At 40.5% G+C, this 21634-nt stretch overlaps 1 protein-coding gene across 1 annotated transcript; it reads right to left on the reverse strand.

The window, feature by feature from the left end:
* Positions 1 to 14132: 14132 nt before the first annotated feature.
* BTF3 (basic transcription factor 3) lies at positions 14133 to 21634 on the reverse strand. Its single transcript, XM_069001966.1, has 6 exons — positions 21523 to 21634; positions 21181 to 21249; positions 17906 to 18019; positions 17522 to 17723; positions 14987 to 15043; positions 14133 to 14491 (listed from the first exon to the last, which is right to left on the reverse strand). The coding sequence occupies exons 2-6, from the start codon at positions 21247 to 21249 to the stop codon at positions 14445 to 14447; spliced, it is 489 nt and encodes a 162-aa protein (XP_068858067.1). The 5' UTR covers positions 21523 to 21634; the 3' UTR covers positions 14133 to 14444.

The raw sequence follows: 21634 nt of genomic DNA on the forward strand, positions 1-21634 counted from the left end.
AAGAGCTTTTGAGAATTTTGAATTCCCTTTGGATGTTAAGGAAAGCATGTTCATGTTGCTAAGTCTGCCAGGTTTCCTCAGTGCGATCTACATCATGTTTAGATATTTCTAGGGAGGTTATTCAGACATCTGCCCTGAAGATGGATAGTTGTGAGTGGCATGGAATGTGGGAGAAAATGGGCCAGCTTTTGAAGAATTATTGTGCTTCAGTGGTTTGGAAGTTCGCCGCTGAAAAAACTACAGGATCCTGATAAAGTGGTAGAGTATGTGAAGGAAAACAGCAGTGGCAGTTCCAGTGAGGCACAAAGTTATGTAATGTGCTGGACCCTGCTACTGTTTCCTGGACGCTGCTTGTCCCTAAGCAGCACCCTCAGGGGAGGAGGAGGAAAGCAGTCCAACAGGCACTGTGGCCACTCAAACTGCAGCTGAACCAGAGGAACAACCTCTGCTGGTAGCAGTCACCTCTATACAGAAGAAGAAATCCAATACCAAATCAGTTCACACAGTGAGGAATGAGGAGGAAGCAGAGTCCTCCTAACAGGAGGAAGAGGCAGGGCCAGAGATAATCACCCCATTTCTATCCCTGGGTGAGCTGTGAGATGCGCAAGAAGATTTCAGCCACCACTCATGAGAGCCCCTGGGGACCTGCCTGGTCCAATGCTGGGATATTGCAGCCCATGATACAAAACCAGCTGGTAGTGAAGCCAGGCAACTGGGATCCCTGTCCTGGGATGTGGGCACTGATGAGGGGACTGGGAAGAGGACAGAAACTCAGACCTCGGAGGCGACTCCTGTAAAGCATGGAGTAAAGGTACTCTCAAGGATGATCTAGTAGTGCACCCAAGCAGGTGGAACACCATGGAAAAAGGTATCCAGTAACTGAGAGAATTAACTCTGCTGGACATAGTCTATAGGGATTTGAATAATGAGCAGATAGATCCTTTTGGGTGGATTAGACTGAAAAGGCACGGAATGATCAGTAGTTACATATATATATATAGTTTCATTTTTGTATATATATATATACACACACACCTGTATGGGTGTGTGGGTAGGGTTTGTTTTAGAACAGTTTGGTTGCAATGGAGAGGATGTATGTAGCCATTTTGGTTATTGTTATCTATAGTAATAATATAAAACCATAAAAGTACCACTTAAAAAACACATATAAGGAAAAGAGAAAGAAAGGATAAGGGTAGAAACATATTACCACTGTGAATCCCGTGACGAGACATGATTGTTGCAATTTAGATGTCCGTTGGTTAAACTGATGTTCTCAGTCTTCTGGCACCCTGACTGCCAGTGCTGGGATGGATGTTCAAAGGGGAAGTCCCTCCTACACATCATGCTACCAAAGCTGCATGGAATAAGTGGGTCTCGCTGATCACACCACTTGGTGTGCCTCCAACGCTCTCTAGTCTGCCACAGGGGGAGGGGAGTCTTAGTGAGCAGCATGTGGCTTCAGTGGGAACACTGACAGTACCTGATTTCTTTCCACCTGTCTTCCGCTGGTAGTCCTGGAACAACTAGGCCAGTGCCTCGTAGGTTGAAATTTCCTTGGTACAAGGGAGTCTAATTGCGAGTACAGAACTCCTAGCTCCTAAATATTCTTCACACAGTGGCTGAAAGCAGATACCAGCCGTATGGGAAGAAAAGCCACAGCCTCTCCTGCACTACAGCCTTCTTCAGCCACAGTGCAGTCCTTTGGATCATATAATATCTCAGGTTGAAAGGGACCATAAAGATCACTGAGTCACATTCCCTGCTCTTTGCAGGATATCCCTGTGGGTCCCTTCCAACTTGAGATGTTCTATGACTACCTCAGACTAAAGCGTATGACTAAGCACCATCCAGATGTTCCTTGAATGCTGACAGGCTTGGAGACCATTCTCCTGGGAACCTGTTCCAGTGACCAACCCCCCTCTCAATAAAGAGCCTTTCCCTCAGTTCAGTCTGAACTCCCCCCAACGCAGTTTTATTTCATCTCCTTATGTCCTATCTCTGGTTACCTGAGAGGAGATCAGTGCCTGCCTCTCCACTTCCTCTCATGAGGAAGCTGTAGGCTGCCATAACATCACCTCAGTCTCCTCCCGCCTGTGAACAAACCAAGTGACCTGCTCCTTATACAGCATCACCTCAAGGCCCTTCACCATCCTCGTGGCCCTCCTTTTGGACACTCTCCAATAGCTTTGTATCTCTCTTATCCTGTGGCACCCAAAGCTGCCCCCAGCACTGGAGGTGAGGCTGCCCCAGTGCAGGGCAGAGCGGGACAATCCCCTCCCTTGCCTGGATTGTGATGCTGTGCCTGATGCCCCCAGGGCACAGGTGGCCCTCCTGGCTGCCAGGCACTGCTGACTCATTAATTTTCTCTGTTTCAGTTTCTTGCCGCTTGAACTGCGAGTTCTTTTACTCAAAGTTTGGATTAAAATGCAGGAGATGCCAGGCTTTTCTTCTAATTGATGTTTAGTATTATCTATAGCACAGCTGCACACGATGTGCCTCTTAGTTAACAAGGTGGGAAATGGCTGTGAGTTCTAACTTTCAAGGCCTTTTAAAGTCCAAATCAACCAATTATGAAATACCAAGTAATATGTTTTTACTTATAATCCAATAACTATCTATTCATGACCCACAGTGTGGGTTTTTTGAACCAATACCAGAACACTCAGATTTGTGAAGAAGAAGAAGAGCTAATCCACACCCAAAATCCTCCATATTGTTACACACATATATAATTATATCCCAGAAACCTAAATTCTCTAAACCCAGGGTTCCAACACTGACTCAAGTTCAATTTGTCCCCAACCCAAACCCTCACATCTCTTTTTGCAGGGCTGCTCTCCAGCCTCTTGTCCTCCAGTCTGGGGGATGTCCCAGTGACGCAGTTCAGTTAAAAGAGCAATTAAGATTTTGAAATTAGTTGAAAAAATCAGACAATGTTAACTGATTTTCTGGGACTTCTACACTTAGTCAAAGCTAAAGTGAATGACGGGACATAATAGTTTTGCACAAATAATAGATAAGCTTTTGAAAAGACTTTTCAGTGGCTGTTCCCTAACAGTACATAGGGTTTTTCCCCATGTCGTGTGTTCACGGTTCCAAGCATTTCTCCATTGTGTCCACTAGAGGTCTGGCATCTACTGACATCCATACACGCCTAATCCCTGCCTTTCTTCCCCAGTCCATGGGAAGAGAACCCAACCTCCAAGTTCCTGTATTTCTTGTATAGTGTCTCTACTATGCTTATTTTTTTCTATTTGAAAATAAATCCATACACGAAGGAAATGAGTACTATTTAAAGAACATGCACTGTGATTCTGACGAAAGGGACTGGAAGGCTGGAGAACAATCCAGACAAGTTCTCTGAGTCAGACCAAGAGAAATAACAAATTAAAAATGCTAACTTTGAAATAACAAAGTCACTGAATATACAAATGGGGAAAATGTAGAAAAAAAATTCCAAACCTACATGGATTAGACCTGAATTTCTGGCTACATTTCTTTCTGATGCTATGTACTGAAACATCTGTGGTACATAGAAGTTGTACACTGGGTCAGAATTAATCTGTGAAAGGCTGTGTGAGAGCCAGAGATACATTTCTTTTGTGAAGCTGAAATCTGAAATGGAACCAGCCTTAGGGGAAGTGAAGCAAAAAAATGTAACTGAGCATGCAGGTGTTGGTGAAATCCTTGCTCCATTATCTGTCTCCCAGGCTTTGACACCTGTATTCTTACGTAGCATTTACACCCGTTTTATTGTATCATGCATGATAAAATCAGATGAAAGAAACAGCAAATCTGACATGCCTTGGAAACAAGAGAGAAAAAATGTTTCATAATCAAAGTCCAGAAAAATATGTCTCTGGTAAGTAATTTTAAAGTAAAATAACATGAAGTGGCCATTACTGTAAAGTTGCATATTAAAAATACTGAGATTTAATGTCCTTTGTAAAAACAAATGCTGAACTTCCACATTTGTTGAAAAGTAATGCAAATAAAATGCAAATTGTGTTTCCTTAACATACCATAAACTGAGCCATTTTTTCTTAAATTGAAAGACATCTCATGTGTAGACAAAACTATATCAGTATGCATTAAGAACAGAATTTCCATTCTGTATTATTTGTGTTACAGGAAAGTACTTGTTCTAAATAATGAGCCTTCAATATCTGCTTTGTATTTTGTCTTGAATTTCAGTCAGCAGTGGGATAATATATAGGAAATAAAATTGACTAATTCTTAACTATTGCCTCAAAACATATCCCAGAAAATGCATTTTCTAATTATATACAAAGACATTGGAATAGAGGAATGTAGTTTAAGACAACAAAATTTAAAATTTCTTCCATCTTTTTGCTGCAGAATTTCAAGCAATCGTCAGATAGTCATCACAACACCTCCCACAAGAGTGAATACAAAGGTGAAGATGGTAATCTTTCAGAAGCTGTTTCCTGCATTATGAGCCCTTTCTACTCTGTAACATTACACTGCTAAGGGAACATGGAATTGAAGTTTTCTGTGGCTCTTTTGAGGACCCTGCAGGGACCAACCAGCACTATTTCATAAGCTACGATTCAGACACCACGAGGAAAAGTTAGTCAAGAGTTAGCAAACAGAGAAAAAAAAACAATGCAAAGAAAAAGCTTTACTCACAGGAAAAAAATCCCTGTGTAAAAAGCACAGACAACTGTTGATTATGCAATACTAACAGCATGCTTCACTCCACATACTTTGTGTTTCTCTGAGGCACAACAATGAATTTTTTTTTCTCTTGGTGTAAATACTTCTCAGTATTCATTTTTCTTTGTTTATAGTGGTAACATTTGTAAGTGGTGGGAATTACAGCATTGGTTAAGTGTTTTGAAAGGTCAGTCTTCTGATTTTGTTCTAGTGAACAATTTCTGTAGGCTGTGATGGCCGTGAGAAGGCACTATGACCCTTGAACCACACCCATGGGTCCAAAGGCAGCAGTGTTTCCTTGTCACAAGACCAGAGGAGTCTGAAAATTCTACAGTCAGAATCTTAATGCCAAGTTGATTTTCTCCAAAGCTTTTACCAAAAGCTCTTGCCAATGTAATTTCTTACAGTAATTGTTCATCTTTTACATTTGAACTTGAATGACAGCATGCTCTCTTTCAGAGCATTAAGATAGATACATATCTATAATAAGTTGCTTTTCCTGATTAACTAAATAATTTTTTGCCAAATTCAATGCGCAGCATGTAAACACAAATGCCATGAACTCTGCTCACGCAGCAGATTGCCAGCAGTTTCATGTAGTAGTAACAGCCAAATGCTTCAGAGCTGCACAAAGTCTTTGTCTTATTCATTCCCATTTGACTTTGCAGGGTATTCTGGTTAATCATGTACAATGTTAGCATTACTATTTGCATGTAAATTTGATGAGCACTTTGTAACACTCTTCCCTGTCTGCTCTGGTTTTCCCTGCGGCTGTTACTAGTTCCACTCTGTTGCCTTCTTTGTTCATCTGTCTTGTACTTTGAATTCCCCACTTGTGTTTCTGAGACAGTTACAGAAAGCAGCAACCTCCTGCCAGACCTTCCCAGGGTAGAGCATAATCTCCCTTCAGCCCTCCTGTGGGTTTTTCCTTGGTATTTAAAAAAAAAAGTCTGTATCCTACACCTCCTCATGCCACACAGGGAGCAGGTGCCCACAGCAGGGAGCCAAGTGATGGAAGATGGGGCCTCTGCTCTTCACCTTTTCCATGATCCACGCGAGATGATCACAGTTCGCCACTGTGGCACTAGAGGCAGACTCTGTCCCAGGGCCATGATGGAAGTGCCCCATGGCACTCTTTCCCCCCCCCCCCCCCCAAGAGAACTCGGCAGTTGGTAACCCAATAGTATTCCTGCAGTAAGAAATAATGTTCCACAACTCCCAAGATGAAAATCAGCCTTTGAACCTTACTCTTACTCAGCTGAGAAACAACATGAGACAAACTTTTACTTACAGCATGCACCAGTTTTGCATTTCCAGAGCAACTTCATTGTGCCTTTAATCTACCTTAAAGCAATCTTGCATCTTGCTTCTTTAAACCCTGATGATGATGCTTAGATCACAGCCTGAGGAAACAGCTGTAAACTAATGCCAGAACTATTATTAATTTTTCATAACTGTTTTATCACAGTACCTGGAACAAAAAATGTCAGAAGTAGAGCAACCATGTAAGTTTATGCTAATTCTAGGTGACTTGTTTTGGCTAAGCAGTTCACATTCACAGCTCTAGCCTACCCCTAGCATCAACCAGATGTAACTCCATATTCTCATGAAACTGGAAGGAATAAGGGATAGGGAAAAAAAAGAAAAGAAAAAAAAAAAAAGAAAAAAAGAAAGGAACACTGTATTTACTGAGATGATAGACTCAAATATATTCTGCATTTTTAACTACTAAGCTAATGTTAGGGACATTCTAGCAGTTTTTCCTGAACACTGTGGACCAGGCCTTTTTCCTTTACAACAACAGTATAAATCACTGGAGTGCAGACACTCCCCATCACTAGAATGATCATCATTAGTATTGTTATAGTAGTTCCGCTTGCATGCACCTCCTGCTGTGCAGCACATAATGCTTTCAGGAAGTACACTGCTCCATCTGGCAATGAATGTATAACTGGGTGAATTAGGAATCCAGTCACTTGGAACTTTAAAGATCAAAGATATTGTTAGGGGTTAGTCCTAGGAATGACGTCTGAATAGATCTTTCTGTTGAGGGTTATTTGTCACCAAATTAAGCTAGCAACTCTCCAGGCATACAGGACTGTAAAGCATGTCAGTCAATCTTCAGCAGATGAGCAGTGATGAGGCCAACCATGTACGCAGGAATCAGCAGGGAAGGTTGCAGAGCCCAACAGAAAGGAAGAAGTAAACTGGACACAGCAACAAGGTGGATTACAGCTGTGGGACTGCACTGTACAGCTCATCCTTTTCCTGCAAGAATAAACCTAAGTAATCCCTAAATAATCCTCTAAAAAAAATCCTGACCTGCATTGTGGAAGATATTGTTTTGATTCATTATGTAAATCAGCTGTACATGCTCTTTTTTTAGCACTGAACTGTGTGACATCAGTTTATGGCATGATAACATCAAGGGCAGTGAGGGTCATTTGGGATGTGTATTCAATGCTGCTCGCCTACCCTTACCTCATGCACTACATTTTGGGACTCCATTAATAGTCATGTCCAATCTGGCAGGGGGAGAGGATGATTTTTCCCCATCTTTTCACTCCTGTTACAAGGCTTTTGAGAATTTTGAAATCAAAGCATAGCAAATAACAATCACATCACATGCTTTTCACAGCCTACAAAATTTTCTAGCACATCAGCATTTCTATTTCGTAAACAGAAAATGGAGCTTACAGAACAGCATGACTTTCACACCAGGACTAGTATAAATCACTGCCAAGCATTTTAAGAGGACCTATCATACCATCCAATGGCTGGACTCAACCTTTGTGTATGATTGTCAGCTAAAGGACACTGAATGATGTGCAGTCTGCAGGCACATTTAATGTGCCAGAACTTATTCAGGCTTCTAGCACCATGGAAAAATAGGCAAGCTTTAGCTAAACCCCACAGATCCTTCCACCCCACTTTTGTTGCCACAAGGCTACACCTAGACTGTCTTAAATGTTACAATCTAAGGGATTCAACACACAGTTGTTTCTGAAAATGCATCCCAAAAATAGCTTACAATATCTACTCTGCAACTGTGGTATAATGTGTATCCCAGTATTGGGTAAGATCACAGGCATAACACCACTGCCATTGTCTCCAAAAAGGCTTTTGTCTAGAAGCATGATTTTCTGTTCACATAAAACATAGTTTCAAGAAGGTACACAGCATCCCAGAAAAATATATCAGTGCATTGCTGAAGCCTGGCATCTCCACTGGAATTTAATTTACAGCCTGCTCACATAGTTTGTCTGTCAAATACACTGTATATCCTGATGAAACCAGAGAGTTACCAAGGTGGGACATAATCAGCAGTAAAAACAACACCAGATTTTGAAATAAATAATGACTTATTTTTCAAGGTACTAATGATTAAAATAGGACAATGCTAAAATATGAGGAACAAATATAATGTGAGTAAAGGGTCTGTTGTACAAATGCAAGGGCTGACGCACTAAAGGAGAATAACAATCCATCTAGAATACAGTTCCTGACAGAGGTCAGCCTAGACACCAGTGTATACATGCACAAGGTCACATCTAAGCAAGTCTGAATTTTGTATGCTGGTGGAAGATCATGACTCAGTGAATCCTGAGACCTGTAAGCTAGTCTGGCTTCTACACAGTAAAAACCACACCCCAACCACCCCCCCCACCCCCCAAAAAAAAAAAAAAAGAAAAAAAAAAATTAAAGATCATCACCCCCGGGTAGTAATTACTGGAGCATGAAATGCTGCAGATGTACATGGGGATTGTTTACCCAAATGCTGCCCCCAACATATGCTAAAGGCAAACCCCAGCTGCATGAGCTGGCTATGCTGGTTTCACACTGTTTAGGAACTTCCCTAAACCAGAAAGAACTGTACTAACTACTGATTCCTCACACTAACTGGTGCAAAGCAGCCAGGAGGGAAATAAATGAATTTTCAGATTAATTCCTCCCTGGTGCTTTGGATACCAACTGTCCCTGGGACAAAAACTTGTAATGGACACCTCAAATCAGTAAGCCTGCTACTCTGCTGACACAATTGTTCAATTTTTTCACCTCATGTCATTTTCAGTTTAGGTTTGAATCCTACAAATACTTATGTTCACATTACCTTTACAGGATCAGGAGCCTTGAGCCAGTAGCTGTCTCTCATTGTATGTTACGTAAGACTCATGCCTGGTGGGGGCAGATGAATGCCCCAACTCTAACACAACAAAATGAGTTGACTGACCTGTGCAGGTGAAGCCGAACAATGTCAGATATCAGCTCAAGTGCAGAAGTCTTTAAGATGCAGTTGTTCATGGTAAGTATTGTAAAAATGGCTCCTAACTACTCAAGTCTGCTAACTGTGCATCTTAGCTATGTTACGCACCTATGTGGCTCTAATGAGGCATTATCACTTTTAATTCCTCGTAGTTCTGCAGAGGCAACAATACTGAAGAGACGAGGAGGGTATTTATCACCACATACATTTTAACACCATTCTACTCTATTGTGACTACCAGTCACAGTGTCTGTGTAATACCATAGATGTCATGTCAAACACCAATATCACATAGCTGGCATAGATTTTGGCATCCCAACCATCTTATCTTTCTTTTTACAGTCACAAGAGGGCAAGAAGCCCTTCTGCTTCTCAGCTGGGTTCTTAAAGGTGGCAGTAGTCTTGTGTATACAGTTATTAGAAATCATCACAAAACAGCAGCTCACGAGATGCTGCTGTTCAGAGATGTGACTGTCCAGTCATGCTCAGTTACATCTACATTTGCCTGATGCAATTACTGGAAATAACAGGAAAGAATAGCAGGACTAGTCACAATCCCCAGAGCTGCAGCTTAAACCCACAGCTCCCTCTGTTTCAGTTGATACTTTCAAGAACTTCAAACCTTGCCTAATCTTACTGCATCATTTTAAACTCAGTGATAACATCCAGGTGCAAACACTTGCCACAAGTTATATGTTGGTTGTGAAGCAGGATACTGATCGGGTGTGCAGGGCTGAAATTTTTGAGACTCCAGCATAAGCCTTATAGACTTAACTCAGATACAACTTACACAGAGAATGTTAACACCTGTTAACTCAACTTCAGGTGGGTCCTAAAAATTTGGAGTAGGATTCAACCCATTACTACATTTTTCCAGAAAAATATAAAGGCACTGTTCAATAGAATTGCAGAATAAGGTTTCAAGTGCAGCAGATACTTCCACGTTTATCGGCCAGTATCCTGCAGTGCACATTAAATCCCTGTGTGAGACATGTTGCAAATCTTGGTTATTGGGTATCAAAACCAAAAGCTTTTGCATGAATCAAACTGACCTTCAACCAATCAGAATACCAGTAAGATATCGTAGGAATTCTGCCTTCCACCCATGTAAGAAGTTATAGGCTACAATCATTAGTGCCTATACCATTATAACACTAATTGTTCAACAGTTGTTCTGCTTTGTTTGGATTCACTAGCAATGCAAAACGTTGGGCTGTAACTCATCTGTTAAAATATTACTAATCTCTGCACTACACAAACATTGTTAGAATGGCTTTTTTTTCACTATCAGGATACCTTCAGTGCAATGTAAAGGCAATATAAATTACATCTGTTAAATCTCTTACAAAAAACCCAGATTACAGCAAGACAGTACACTAACAGTATTACATAAGATGTCTTCCTTCTATTCAGTAACATTATTTGCTAATGATAATCTGTGCATGAAGGCAGACTATTAACAGAGCAATTAAAACTTTTATGAGACTGTAAGTACTATGTTACCAAGAAATTACAGGTTAAAGTCAATTAGAATACACAGAAACAGTTATATTCCTGATTCTCAGAGCTTCCATATGCACCCACTCTTCATCCATTTTTAAAGTAACTGAGTTCAACTCACAGTCAAACTAATCACGGTACTCCCTCATGCCACAGACAGTTCACCTAAGCTAAGCAAGCTTGGCTCAGCTGCACTGTCAGCTCCTTTTTTTTGTAAAATAAGACTTCCTCACAGAGTCCAATCTCTGCTACTGGTCAGGATCTTTCAACTCTCATATCCAGTAGAAAACATTTTCAGCAACTCTCAGAGATTGCTAGATGTGGCTGAAATGATAGAAGAAAGAACAGCTCAGAAAAATTAGAAGCCACACTGCATGTATTAGTTGAATGCAAGACATGTTGAGTACTTACTAATATTTTAAAATACCTAGCTTAGAAATCTCTCTTTACATATACCACCATCTTGCCAGTTACTCAAGGCTTTAATCTAGTCATCATCAACATGGACTTCCCTGCATCTCTGTTGAATATTAACTCTCCAGTTTCCTAACTTGTTCAGATCTATTCTCACATTTAGAGAACAGCTTGTTACTGCAACTGTACCATTACACAACATTTAGGTTTTCAGCAGATACAGTAGACAACTTGAGGAAAAGTAAAGTGTCTCTAAGATGTTTCACCCACAAAACACAGTACCAGCACAAAATGTCAGAGGTGGCAACTACACTGAACTTCCCACACACTCCAGGCAAATCAATATAGTAAGATACATAGGCATTGATTTCGCATTTGAAGTATTGAGCAGTGAACATTTTAAACCAAATGTTCTTCCTTTGTCATGTATGTTAAACGTGTACTATAAATTATGTGAAATTCTCACTGTTTTTTTTCTTATTTTTCCTAAGAGACACAACCACAGACTCACAAGACTTTAATAGCAAGAACAAACGTAACAATGCAAGGTGGCTTCTAGAGCTTTAAAACCAGTATTACTCTAAAACCACAGTTAGAAGCTTTTCATATGTATACCACTAGCTTAATAAACCGCACAGCTTCACCACCTCCCAAAAGGGTTCTGTTGTTTGGGTTTTTGTATTAGAACATATTAATTTTAAAACATTGCAAAGCCCTTAAAGCATAAGATTAACAATTATGAAAATATTTCCAAAAATCTGTTCCAAACATTAAGAAAAAATCTCACTAGAACCCACCACTGCATTGAGTCAAGCTATTTCAGAGCTAAATGTGACAAAACCTGAACATGGCCTAAGCTTTTTAAAAATAAAAAGCTCAGCAGAAACACAGGCATCTGTTTACATTTCTCCATTGTCCAAAATATTTGGAATGGAGATACAGAGCCATTTTCCCTGAGTAAAAACTACAGATACAAATTCGTAATGGCGTAATTGTAAGTATGGGTGTAGAGGGATTCCTTGTGGAACAGGGGCATATGATACCCTTGGAAAGATTGGACAACCCAGGGTTGCTGAGGAAAAACCCCTGTACTGGCCCCTGGCTGCAGGCAAGCCTGGAAGACACCTGGCTGCAGACACCCCTGAAAGTCCTTGGCAAAGTTATACACTGGTCAGCTCCCCTGCGGATCAGAGGCCGTCAAGAGGGACTGGGCGTGAATCTTTGCAAAGTAGATATGAGCTTGTGTAGTTAAACAATAAAGTGGAGAACGATGCTCAAATCGTATCGGTGCATGGCTCGTTACTCTGGCCAGCTCTTCAGACTCAGTCCCTTTCATATGGGTACACAGAAGTTCAACCTGACAAGAAACATCAGCACAACTATTCTCAGTTTGTAGTAATTAATGAGAGATTAGGAAAACCATACCAAACTCCTTACCAAGAGGAAAATAATCACAGCATTGAGTCCAGGATTGAACTAAGTTAAAGATGAAGACTACTGCAACCTTACAAGATAGGTACTTCACTTGCATTTAGACTCTGCTATAGTCAAGAACATATTCTGCTCATATGTTTATCCTCGGTCTGAGTCTGGAGATGCAGATTATTCCAGTATTTCCTGCTTGGGAGTGTACTGTGAGCATACCTTGCACACAGAATTCCACAGGCACGTGTCACATGGCTGTGTATCACTAGATTAGCCTTACTTTGCACTTCAAAGACACTGCTTTAGTAAGGATCTTATTTTTTAAGGACCAAATATATGTCTGTTAGAGGGGAAAAGGCTAACACTGTCTAGAACATCCGAGCAAGGCACTGAGTTACTTCACAAGACAGAAAGTATTTCAGCAGCAAGGGCTACAATGGCTAAAAGCAAGTATTTATGAGGACTAGCATATCTGAATCACAGAATAGGCAAAACATTGATAAAAATCCAGCATGTCATTTCTTGATTCAACAGGTCACAGAAGTCTGGCAAACTACTCTGCAGAACTTAGTTTTTACCTTATACACAGCAATTACATTTGCCATCCTCATTTCAGAAGTCATATTCACATAGGGCTAGTTTTTCTGCCTTATTGCCACAATTCACTGAATGCACTTTAGCTAATTCAACGCTACAAGTATAGTTTACTGATAAAGTACTTGTAAATCAAGGACAAGCGCTCTGAGATCATTACTCAGAGTTCTTGCTCCTGACTTCAGCCATGTCATGCTCACAATAGTCTGCTGTCTTACCTCAAACCACAGGAGTTTTAGGGCTTGAACAAGTTCCTCCACTGTTTCCAAAGAGCAATGAGTTACACCATGATAAACAGGCTTGGCAAGTCAGACACAGACCCACCCTTTCCCAGGCACACGGAGAATTTTCTATGGCTATAGCAAAGTCTTACCCTGAATTTTATCCTCAACAAGTCACAGTGAATCTACACTTCCTGAAGTTTGTGCTCCAGAAACAACCTTAGAAGGCTGGTAGCTGAGTGCTCTTCTATCCCTAGCTTACCTTCTGTTTTGCAAGTGTTCTGATCTATCACTAGTATCAATGACTCACAAACATAAAATTTAGCTCTCACCCCTGGAAACTCTAGCTGAGGTCAGAACGGAATTTAAAAAGTCTTTCTTGTGCCCTAGAAAGTTATTTTTCTCTGAAACATAACAAAAAGCCCAAAAAGCAATAGAAAGACCATATTCCTGAAACATTCAAATTATTAGTTAATAGATCTGAAGCTCGTAAATACAGACTTAAAATTAAGAGCCACTATCAATTCTATTAAGGCTTCTACCTCTTTCTATCCTTCACTTCCCCACATAACTGATGGTTTTAGGTAAGTAAAATTAAAATGGTAAAGTATTGTTTAACCTATTGAACAGCTATGCCCTGCAAATATACTGAAGATAAAAATGTAACATTCACATGTAGCTCCCCAAGGCCATGAAGAACAGCAGCAAGCAGCTGGCAAGTAAAAATTCTTCCTCAACTTGCATGTTTTGTTTTATTAAGACACCAGCAACTGTAGCTAAAATACAATTCTATTGCTTAAATTCAGTAGGTTACAAAGTGACTTACAGCCTCCCTAGCTCTAACCTGCAAACACCAAAAATTCACCAATTAAGTCCAAACCGTTTCATTATGGACAGAAAGTTTTTTCTCAGGAGCCAGCTTTTTAACACAGCAAAAGGAAGATGCTCTGCAGAAAAGCAAAACCTTTTAAGATTGTTTAATATTTAGGGCCATTTTTGTCCCTGATTTTCTGACAAAAAGTCACACCAGAAACTTTGTTTTATATTTTTATTGTATGCCAAAGTTCATTAAAGATGAGTGTTTGCTTGTATACAAGTTACTCAAAAAATGTGTCTAGGCAGAAATTTGTTAGCAATCTAACTTATTTCAAAGCATAGGTTTGTTCAATTGGGCCACAAAAATAATATTGTGTACAAGCAGTAACTAAGGAGCTGCAGATTCAACAAGTTTCCAAATATCACAGATCTTGAGATCTCGTCAGGAAATAAAATCAAGGCAGTCACAATATAAAATAGCAGCTCCATGTAGCTTTTTCAAGTTTTAATTTTATTCAGGAGGTGACAGTTCAGTTTGCCTCATTCTTTGAAGCTTCATCGAAGTTTTCAACAAGATCTAGAAAAAGAAGATTGTTGGAATTAAAGTTTGACCCACTTCCCCTTTGCCAAATATTTTGGGTTTGAATTTTCTTCCAAAGTTCTACTTCATATCAAGTTTTTACACCATAAAAACTTTTGAGCTTGTAAAATAGAGACCAAATAATTTTTAACAGCTTCAAGGTTCATCCTCCTTGCTCAACCAAGGAAATTCTGGATGGTTCATTAAAAAGCATTATCCTAAGAGAAAGAATCCTAAAAGCATTTAACTTCACACTGGGCAAAGTGATTCTGATTCTGTCCTAGTCATAGCTGTTACTTCAACATAGGACCAAAATGCTAGCTCAGACTGCTAAATCTCTCATGGTATCTGAAATTAATGAAATAATCTGCCCACAGAAATCCTGTGACAGCAACTAGACAACACTCTTATCATCCCTGGCCTGATCTTGTGCTATGCATAAGATCTCTCCACAAAATTCACTTCCTTTTCCTCCACCACGTTTGTTCTTACCTGGAACTTCATCATCATCGTCTTCACCAGTAGCAAGTGGTGCTTTTCCGTCCACAGCTGCAAGAGCAAGTATATCAAAAGCTTCATTCAAGCTCACCATAGGCATTTTGATTGATTGTTTAGCTTTGTGTTTTTGAAAACATTATCAAAGATTCTGAGCTAAGCTGCAATGCTTTATCCAATTCTGTGAATAAAAATCTTTATCTAATGTAGGAAGTTCACATTCCCTTTGTTACTGATAATGCTCCAACAGCCTAGCAGTGAAATTAGAAGATGCATGCTAAACAGCTTACTAGTCAACATCTTCTATCTAGGTATATTGAGTGCCCTGCATGATAATAGTTTCCAAATACAAGGGATTGATTTTATGTTTTTCCTGAAAGTAGGTTAGTTTATGGACTACCACATGGCTCCTGAATTTACATATCTTACATCATCAGTTTTTAAGGAATACAAAGGATCTTATTATCCTACACATCCAAAGAAAGCTGAGCTGTAATTGTGAAGTTGCAAGCAGACACACAACTAGAAGAAGTACTTAAAAGGTATTACTGTTCCCTGGCAAAATCAGAAGAATATGGAACTGGACACACAGTTCTACACTCCTTAGTGGCTGAGGTGACCTAGTGTTCTAGTCCACATATTTGTTGACTCAGTAATTTCTTTAACCATTCCCATTGTATTTGACGGAGGTAGTAAGACTTAACCCTCTCCACTGTAGCAGACCAGTGAGCACCTGCTGAACTGGGCAGCAGTATAATTCTACAAATAGATATCACAGGTATCTGGGTGCCTGTGCCACTCCTCTGCAACTATTCTTAGCTGTATTGTCAAGGGTAAGTTGTCTCATACTCTCTACTACCTCAATTTTATTCTAATTAATCCCTCTCAGTTTATAAAAAAAGCATGAGGAAAAAAGATGGGTTCTTATTTAGACCTGTACATTAATTTCTAGAGAACCAGAACTCCTGAATGCATAAACTTTCTTTGGAAAGGCTTGGGACAAGGACATCACTAACCTTTATTTGTTTTTATAAGCAGCAGAAAGTTGTTAAAGCTTAAGTGCATCCTAATGTTAAAAGTGACATTTTAAAAGCAAACCATGTTATCTCCTCTTACACTACCTGCATTCTCTCATATCCCCAAGAGCAGTCCAACTTTACTTTAGCACCTGCAATCATCACAGGTGCTCCACTCATTGATGTTAGGCTTCCAAATCTAGCTAACAATGCTGAATAAAAAGTTTTGTGCAACTAGTCCGGCATCCACTCTTAATGGAAAGAAATAGCTATTTACTAGATCATAAAAAGCAATCACTTCAAACCAGCTTCCCTCTTTCTAAAACTCCACAATTTAGTTTAGAATATAACCACATTGTTATGACAGGACAGAACTTCAGCAGTCATTCTAAATCCTTCAAGTACTTTTTTCTTTCAAGCCCTTCTACTACCACAATGAAGTCACATGGGTGACATTCGAAGAAAGGATTTGACGATCATGATAAAGAATAATTTACTCCACATCTTGAAGACTACTTCTAGAAAAAATTTTTTCATTGGTAAGTTGAAAGGAGAGTATCACCAACTTTAGGAATGTAAATAGAGGCTGTTTTGTTGGCAACAAAGGAGAGGAAGAAAAAAAATTAGCAATCAAGTTAGAACTGCTGAAAACTGGACACAATGATATTGTCTCATTTTTTCCATGTTTAAGCTATCCCTTGAAAGGAATGGGCTTAAGATATTTCAGAAAGTAGGAAGACTGTACACACAAGACAAAAGGAATGTTCCCAGTGCCAACAAGCCTTTCACTCCTAATTCTCATCCTGTAGCAGCAGCACCTTTTTCAAACAGTACATATTTAAGTCCCTCCTCTACTTTTACCAGTTTTAGAAGGAACAAATGTTCAAGCTTTTTTACTACTTTAAGTATGGAATAGGAAGTTGTATCTAGCTTAATGCTCATGTCAGCCCTGTTCTCTACACTGTTCTACACATACTGAAATCATAATGTACTTCCTTATAAATACCCTGTAATTCCTTCCTAATTATCAAAAAGCCGATGTGAGAAATACCTTCACCACACCTGTGAGGGAGAAAAGCAATTGCAAGATATCTGTTAAGCTCCTTTCCCCATCATTTATGTTTCCATTCAGAGTGTCAAAAGAGATATACTCCAAGTTTATCTTTCTTTAAAACCTAACTCTTACAGAGTTATTAATCCACCTAGCTTTAATGAACAAAGTATGTCAAAATATGGCAGCCACATCAAGAAGGAAACTACCAGAAAATCAAGTCTGGCTACAGTTTTCCAGGGCTACCCCAGCTACAAGACATGCTAACAGGTAACTTTGCTTTACTGAGTCATAATTGCCATTGGATTTGAGCTACAAATAAAATTGATTTTAGAGAGTTTGATTTCTTTATAAGCATTTTATAACATGCTTGCAGACAACAAGAGTGCATGGAATGTCACTGCTGCTACACAAATAAGCCTCATGTCAGCTGCCAGCACGAAAAACATTCAAGTTTCAACTTACATTGCTTGGGTAGGGCTTCTGCCAATCTCCTGAGGCTAGTCAGACTGTCAGCTCCAAGTTGGTTTAGGATGCTAGGCAGCATTTCTGTCAGCTGCTTTGTCTCAGCATGGCCAGTGATAGTGAAAGTGTTAGCAGCCAGAGATGCCTGAACTTTTGGGTTATTGAAGTGAATGACTGTTCCTTGATTGGTAAACATGTTTACCTGCAAGAAAAAAAAATCCAGCATTTGAAGCAGTTTAGCAGGATTTTTCGATTTAACAAGAAATCAAAGTTCTTAAAACTCCATGAAGAACTATTGATAATTTACAGACATTACTTACCAGAAAATAGATTTTAATACGTTTTCTATTTATAGATAGAATTTTTTTTCTTTGAAGCAATTACCTCTTCAATTCCAGAAATATTGTTGACTCCCAATTTCTTCAATGAAAACTGAAGTTTTTTATCATCTGCTGTAGCTGTTCTGTGAACAACCTTCTTCTTTCTGCGGGCAGTACCCTTTGCAAAAAAAAAAAAAAAAAAAAAAATTACAAGTTAAAACATACGTAGTTCCCCAAACTCTAATCCTAACAGCTGTATAACTACTTTACAATGTCTACAAATCAACTTAACATATAAAGTGCTGCTCCTGAGTTTCAGTGCATGCAACCCTGCCGCCCAACTGCACTGCAGCAGTCTTTCTCTCGCACTAAGGCAAGATTTGCATGTGTTTCAGGAAGCAATGCATCAGAAAATATTTATTCCACAATTTCATGGTTTACTACAGCATCTTAGAAAAGGAAAGTTGCAAATTTACCCTTGTTAACCCAAGTTATCACAAGACACAAACCTGAAGAATGAACAGTTTCAAGCAATTTCCAAAAGTTACTAGTTTTTCCTTAGATCATCTTTCTTAAATTACAGCCAAACTCTGGTAACAGTCAGAGGCCATAAAGCTATGAACACATCATTAAGAAAAGAATATGAGAAAAGTCAAAATACTACATTTTTATTCTAAATACCCATCTCTCCTCTGATGGACTTACATATTTGAAGAATGACTACTTTTTCAAAATATTTCATAGATACATTTTTAAAAATACTTCTATGTAGTGTTCCAGACCAACCCTGTTTAGAAACCAAATAAGCAAAGGTTAAGCTGCCCTACAGACCCAGAGCTCTAGATTTCTCCAGGGAAGTAAATGTCCCACATTAGAACATATCTATTTCTATGAAAAAGTAGAAAATGTCATTCTATACTTCCCTTGCTCAATCATAACGGTTCAGGAAAATGTGACATAAAATGTATACATGAACAAGTGAAACTAAGCTACTTTTTGACATAATGTAACTACTAATCTAAGTCCTCCCCCTCCAGCTGCTCATCTACCACATGCTAATAATAAGAGAAGGCGTTGCTGCCCAGCCATATAAATAGCTGCAATTCCTTTTCAGTTTACTGTCAGAAGTTTGAAAGCTGGCTGGACACTAACAACTCTAACATAATTCTGTTACCAACACTGAGGAACATTAGTGACAAATTTGTATGAAACTAACACTTGAAAGACTACAGCCCAAACATTTAGGTTTTTGTCTAGAAAGCTTGATATTCACACCCTGCTACTGTCAGGTAAGCATACACAGTGGTTTGGAAACTACTAAATATAGTAGAAATGCCTCATTTTAGTGCCTTGTCTACTCATGATTTGAGCTAGGTAAGGTATATGCTAAGTCACTCTGGAAAAAAGAACTCTCAGTAAATTTCAAAATACGACGTCTTGAATCAAGGGATATGGAGGAATATGTACCTCCTCCACACCCATCTCAACTTACATGGCAACAATGCCATAAAGAATCCCAGGAATAATTTTCCATTATAAAATAAGGCATGTTCAGGCATTCCAAGTATTTCATAGGCCAATTTTAAAACTAAATGACCATTCCAAGCTTTGCTTAACGTCTTCAAAAGCCTTGTATTGACCAGTAAACTGCAAGAGATATAATCTTATATGATTAACATTAAAAGCCTTTATAGTCAATAAACACACACTGGTTAACATGCATACAATCAGCAATATAATACTGGAGTTCTCTAATTAACCATTAACAAAGAATATACAAAAATCACCAAGGCAGTTAATTACTATATAAACCCTGTTTTAAGCCTGCCTAAATCTCCAGCAACTGGCAAAAAAAAAAATTTAAAAATCAGCACAGAAATGAAAGCTCCTGGAAACTCTGTCTGGAAGAGTTCTGTTAAGTAATTTGTATTCTAGAACATTGTGTATACTCCCTCAGGTACAAAAGATTCCTAATAAATTCGTGAATTAAGACTGACACTGTAATTAAAATGTTTACTGCTGTATGACTATATTAAACATACTTTTCTCAGATCATAAGTAACAACTACATATATTCAGATGCAGCAAAACAAAAATTGTTCTGATTATATTAGTCTACAATTACGTAAGTCTGACAAGCATAGAATTTCCAACTTTGTGCAGAAAGGCAAAAAAACTGCCTTTAGCACCCTAAGTATTTCTGACAAGTCTGTAACAACTCTCGATGATCTGTTATGAAAACTATACCCAACCTCACTTGCTGTAAGGCCTACTCACTTCAAATCCCATACATCTAAAACCGCCCATACAATTTTCATGGAATGGCTAGAAGGGGACGACAAAGATCATCTAGTTCCAACCCTCTTGCCACGGGCAGGGATACCTTCAGCTAGACCAGGTTACTCGGAGTCACATCCAACGCAGCCTTGAACACTCCCACAGATGTGGCATCCACAGCTACTCTGGGCGATCTGTTCCAGTGCCTGACCAGTCTCACAGTAAAGAATTTTTCCTAATATCCAATCTAAACCTACTTTCAAGTTAAACACATTCTCCCTTGTCCTGTCACTACATGCTCTTGTAAATAGTTTTGATGCATCTTTCCTGTAGGCTCCCTTCATGTACGAGGAGACCATAGTTACATTACCCCAACACCTCCTCTTTTTCAAGCTGACCAGTCCCAATTCCCTCAGACTCTTCTGACAGGAGAGAAACTCCAGCCCTCTAATCAACTCACTGTCCCTTCTCTGGACTTGCTCCAACATCTCCATGTCCTTCCCATGCTGGGACCCAGAGCTGGATGCAGCACTGCAGGTGGGGTCTCAGCAGAGCAGAGCAGAGGGGCAGAATCCCCTCCCTGGCCCTGCTGCCCACGCTGCTTTGGATGCAGCCCAGGACACGTTTGGCTCTCTGGGCTGTGAGTGCCCATGGCTGGGTCATGTCCAGCCTCTCACCCACCGGCACCCCCACGTCCTTCTGCTCTGATCTGTTCATGCCCAGCCTGTGTTGAAACCAGGGGCTGCCCTGATCCAGGTGCAGCACCTTGCACTTGGCCTTGCAAAAGAGGAGATTCTCATTTACCTTAATATAGAATATTAAGGCTGCTCTAACATAGCATCCACATAGAGAAATGGCTGGAAATTCAGCTACTACATATTGCACCTACAGTAGTGACTCCCGAGAGCCCTGGAGCTGCACAGCTTCCCTTGAAGACAGTCCAGTGAAGCTGAGAGTTCTCAGGGCTGCTTCCCACACCCGTTTCCAGGATCCCTTGTGCCAGGTCCGATATGCGTGCAAGGACACGCAATCCCGATGGCAGCGCGGGGAGGCGGCTCCTACCTTGCCACCGATGCGCACTTGGGCCTGCAGCTTGGCCAGCTTCTCCTGGTTCATGATGGTCTCCTTCATCTGCGGAAACAACAAGAGCGCCCAGAACAGGCGGGTGTGGGAACACAGGTGAGGGCAAGTGGGCACAGGCAGCTCTGCAGCCGCCCCTCACCACACGCCCACACGCGTCCTCCGCGGCAGGCGGGCACCCCGCCACAGGGCCGGGAACGGTCTCAGATCGCGGACAGAGGCGCCGAGCCCAGCCGAGCCTCCCTTCAGGCCCAGCCCGTAACCGCCGCCCCTTCCTCCAACCACCGCCGCCGCCCCCCCCGCCCCCGGCCGCCCCCGCGGTACCTCGGCGGGCGGAGGGCGCCGGAGCGGGGCTGGAGGCGGCGGGCAGGGCACGGGGCCGGGATCCGCACGCGGGCGCAGCGAGATGGCGGCCGGAAGGAAGGAGCTGCGCGCC

Source organism: Aphelocoma coerulescens (assembly GCF_041296385.1).
Source record: "Aphelocoma coerulescens isolate FSJ_1873_10779 chromosome Z unlocalized genomic scaffold, UR_Acoe_1.0 ChrZ, whole genome shotgun sequence".
NCBI classification, from domain to species: domain Eukaryota; kingdom Metazoa; phylum Chordata; class Aves; order Passeriformes; family Corvidae; genus Aphelocoma; species Aphelocoma coerulescens.

Coding starts and splice junctions, on each gene's coding strand:
- BTF3 (XM_069001966.1), bottom strand. CDS start 21,249: ATGAAGGAGACCATCATGAACCAGGAGAAGCTGGCCAAGCTGCAGGCC. Junction 17,724..17,905: donor ATATTTCTGGAATTGAAGAG/GTAATTGCTTCA, acceptor TTTTTCTTGCAG/GTAAACATGTTTACCAATCA. Junction 14,492..14,986: donor CGATGATGATGAAGTTCCAG/GTAAGAACAAAC, acceptor TTCTTTTTCTAG/ATCTTGTTGAAAACTTCGAT.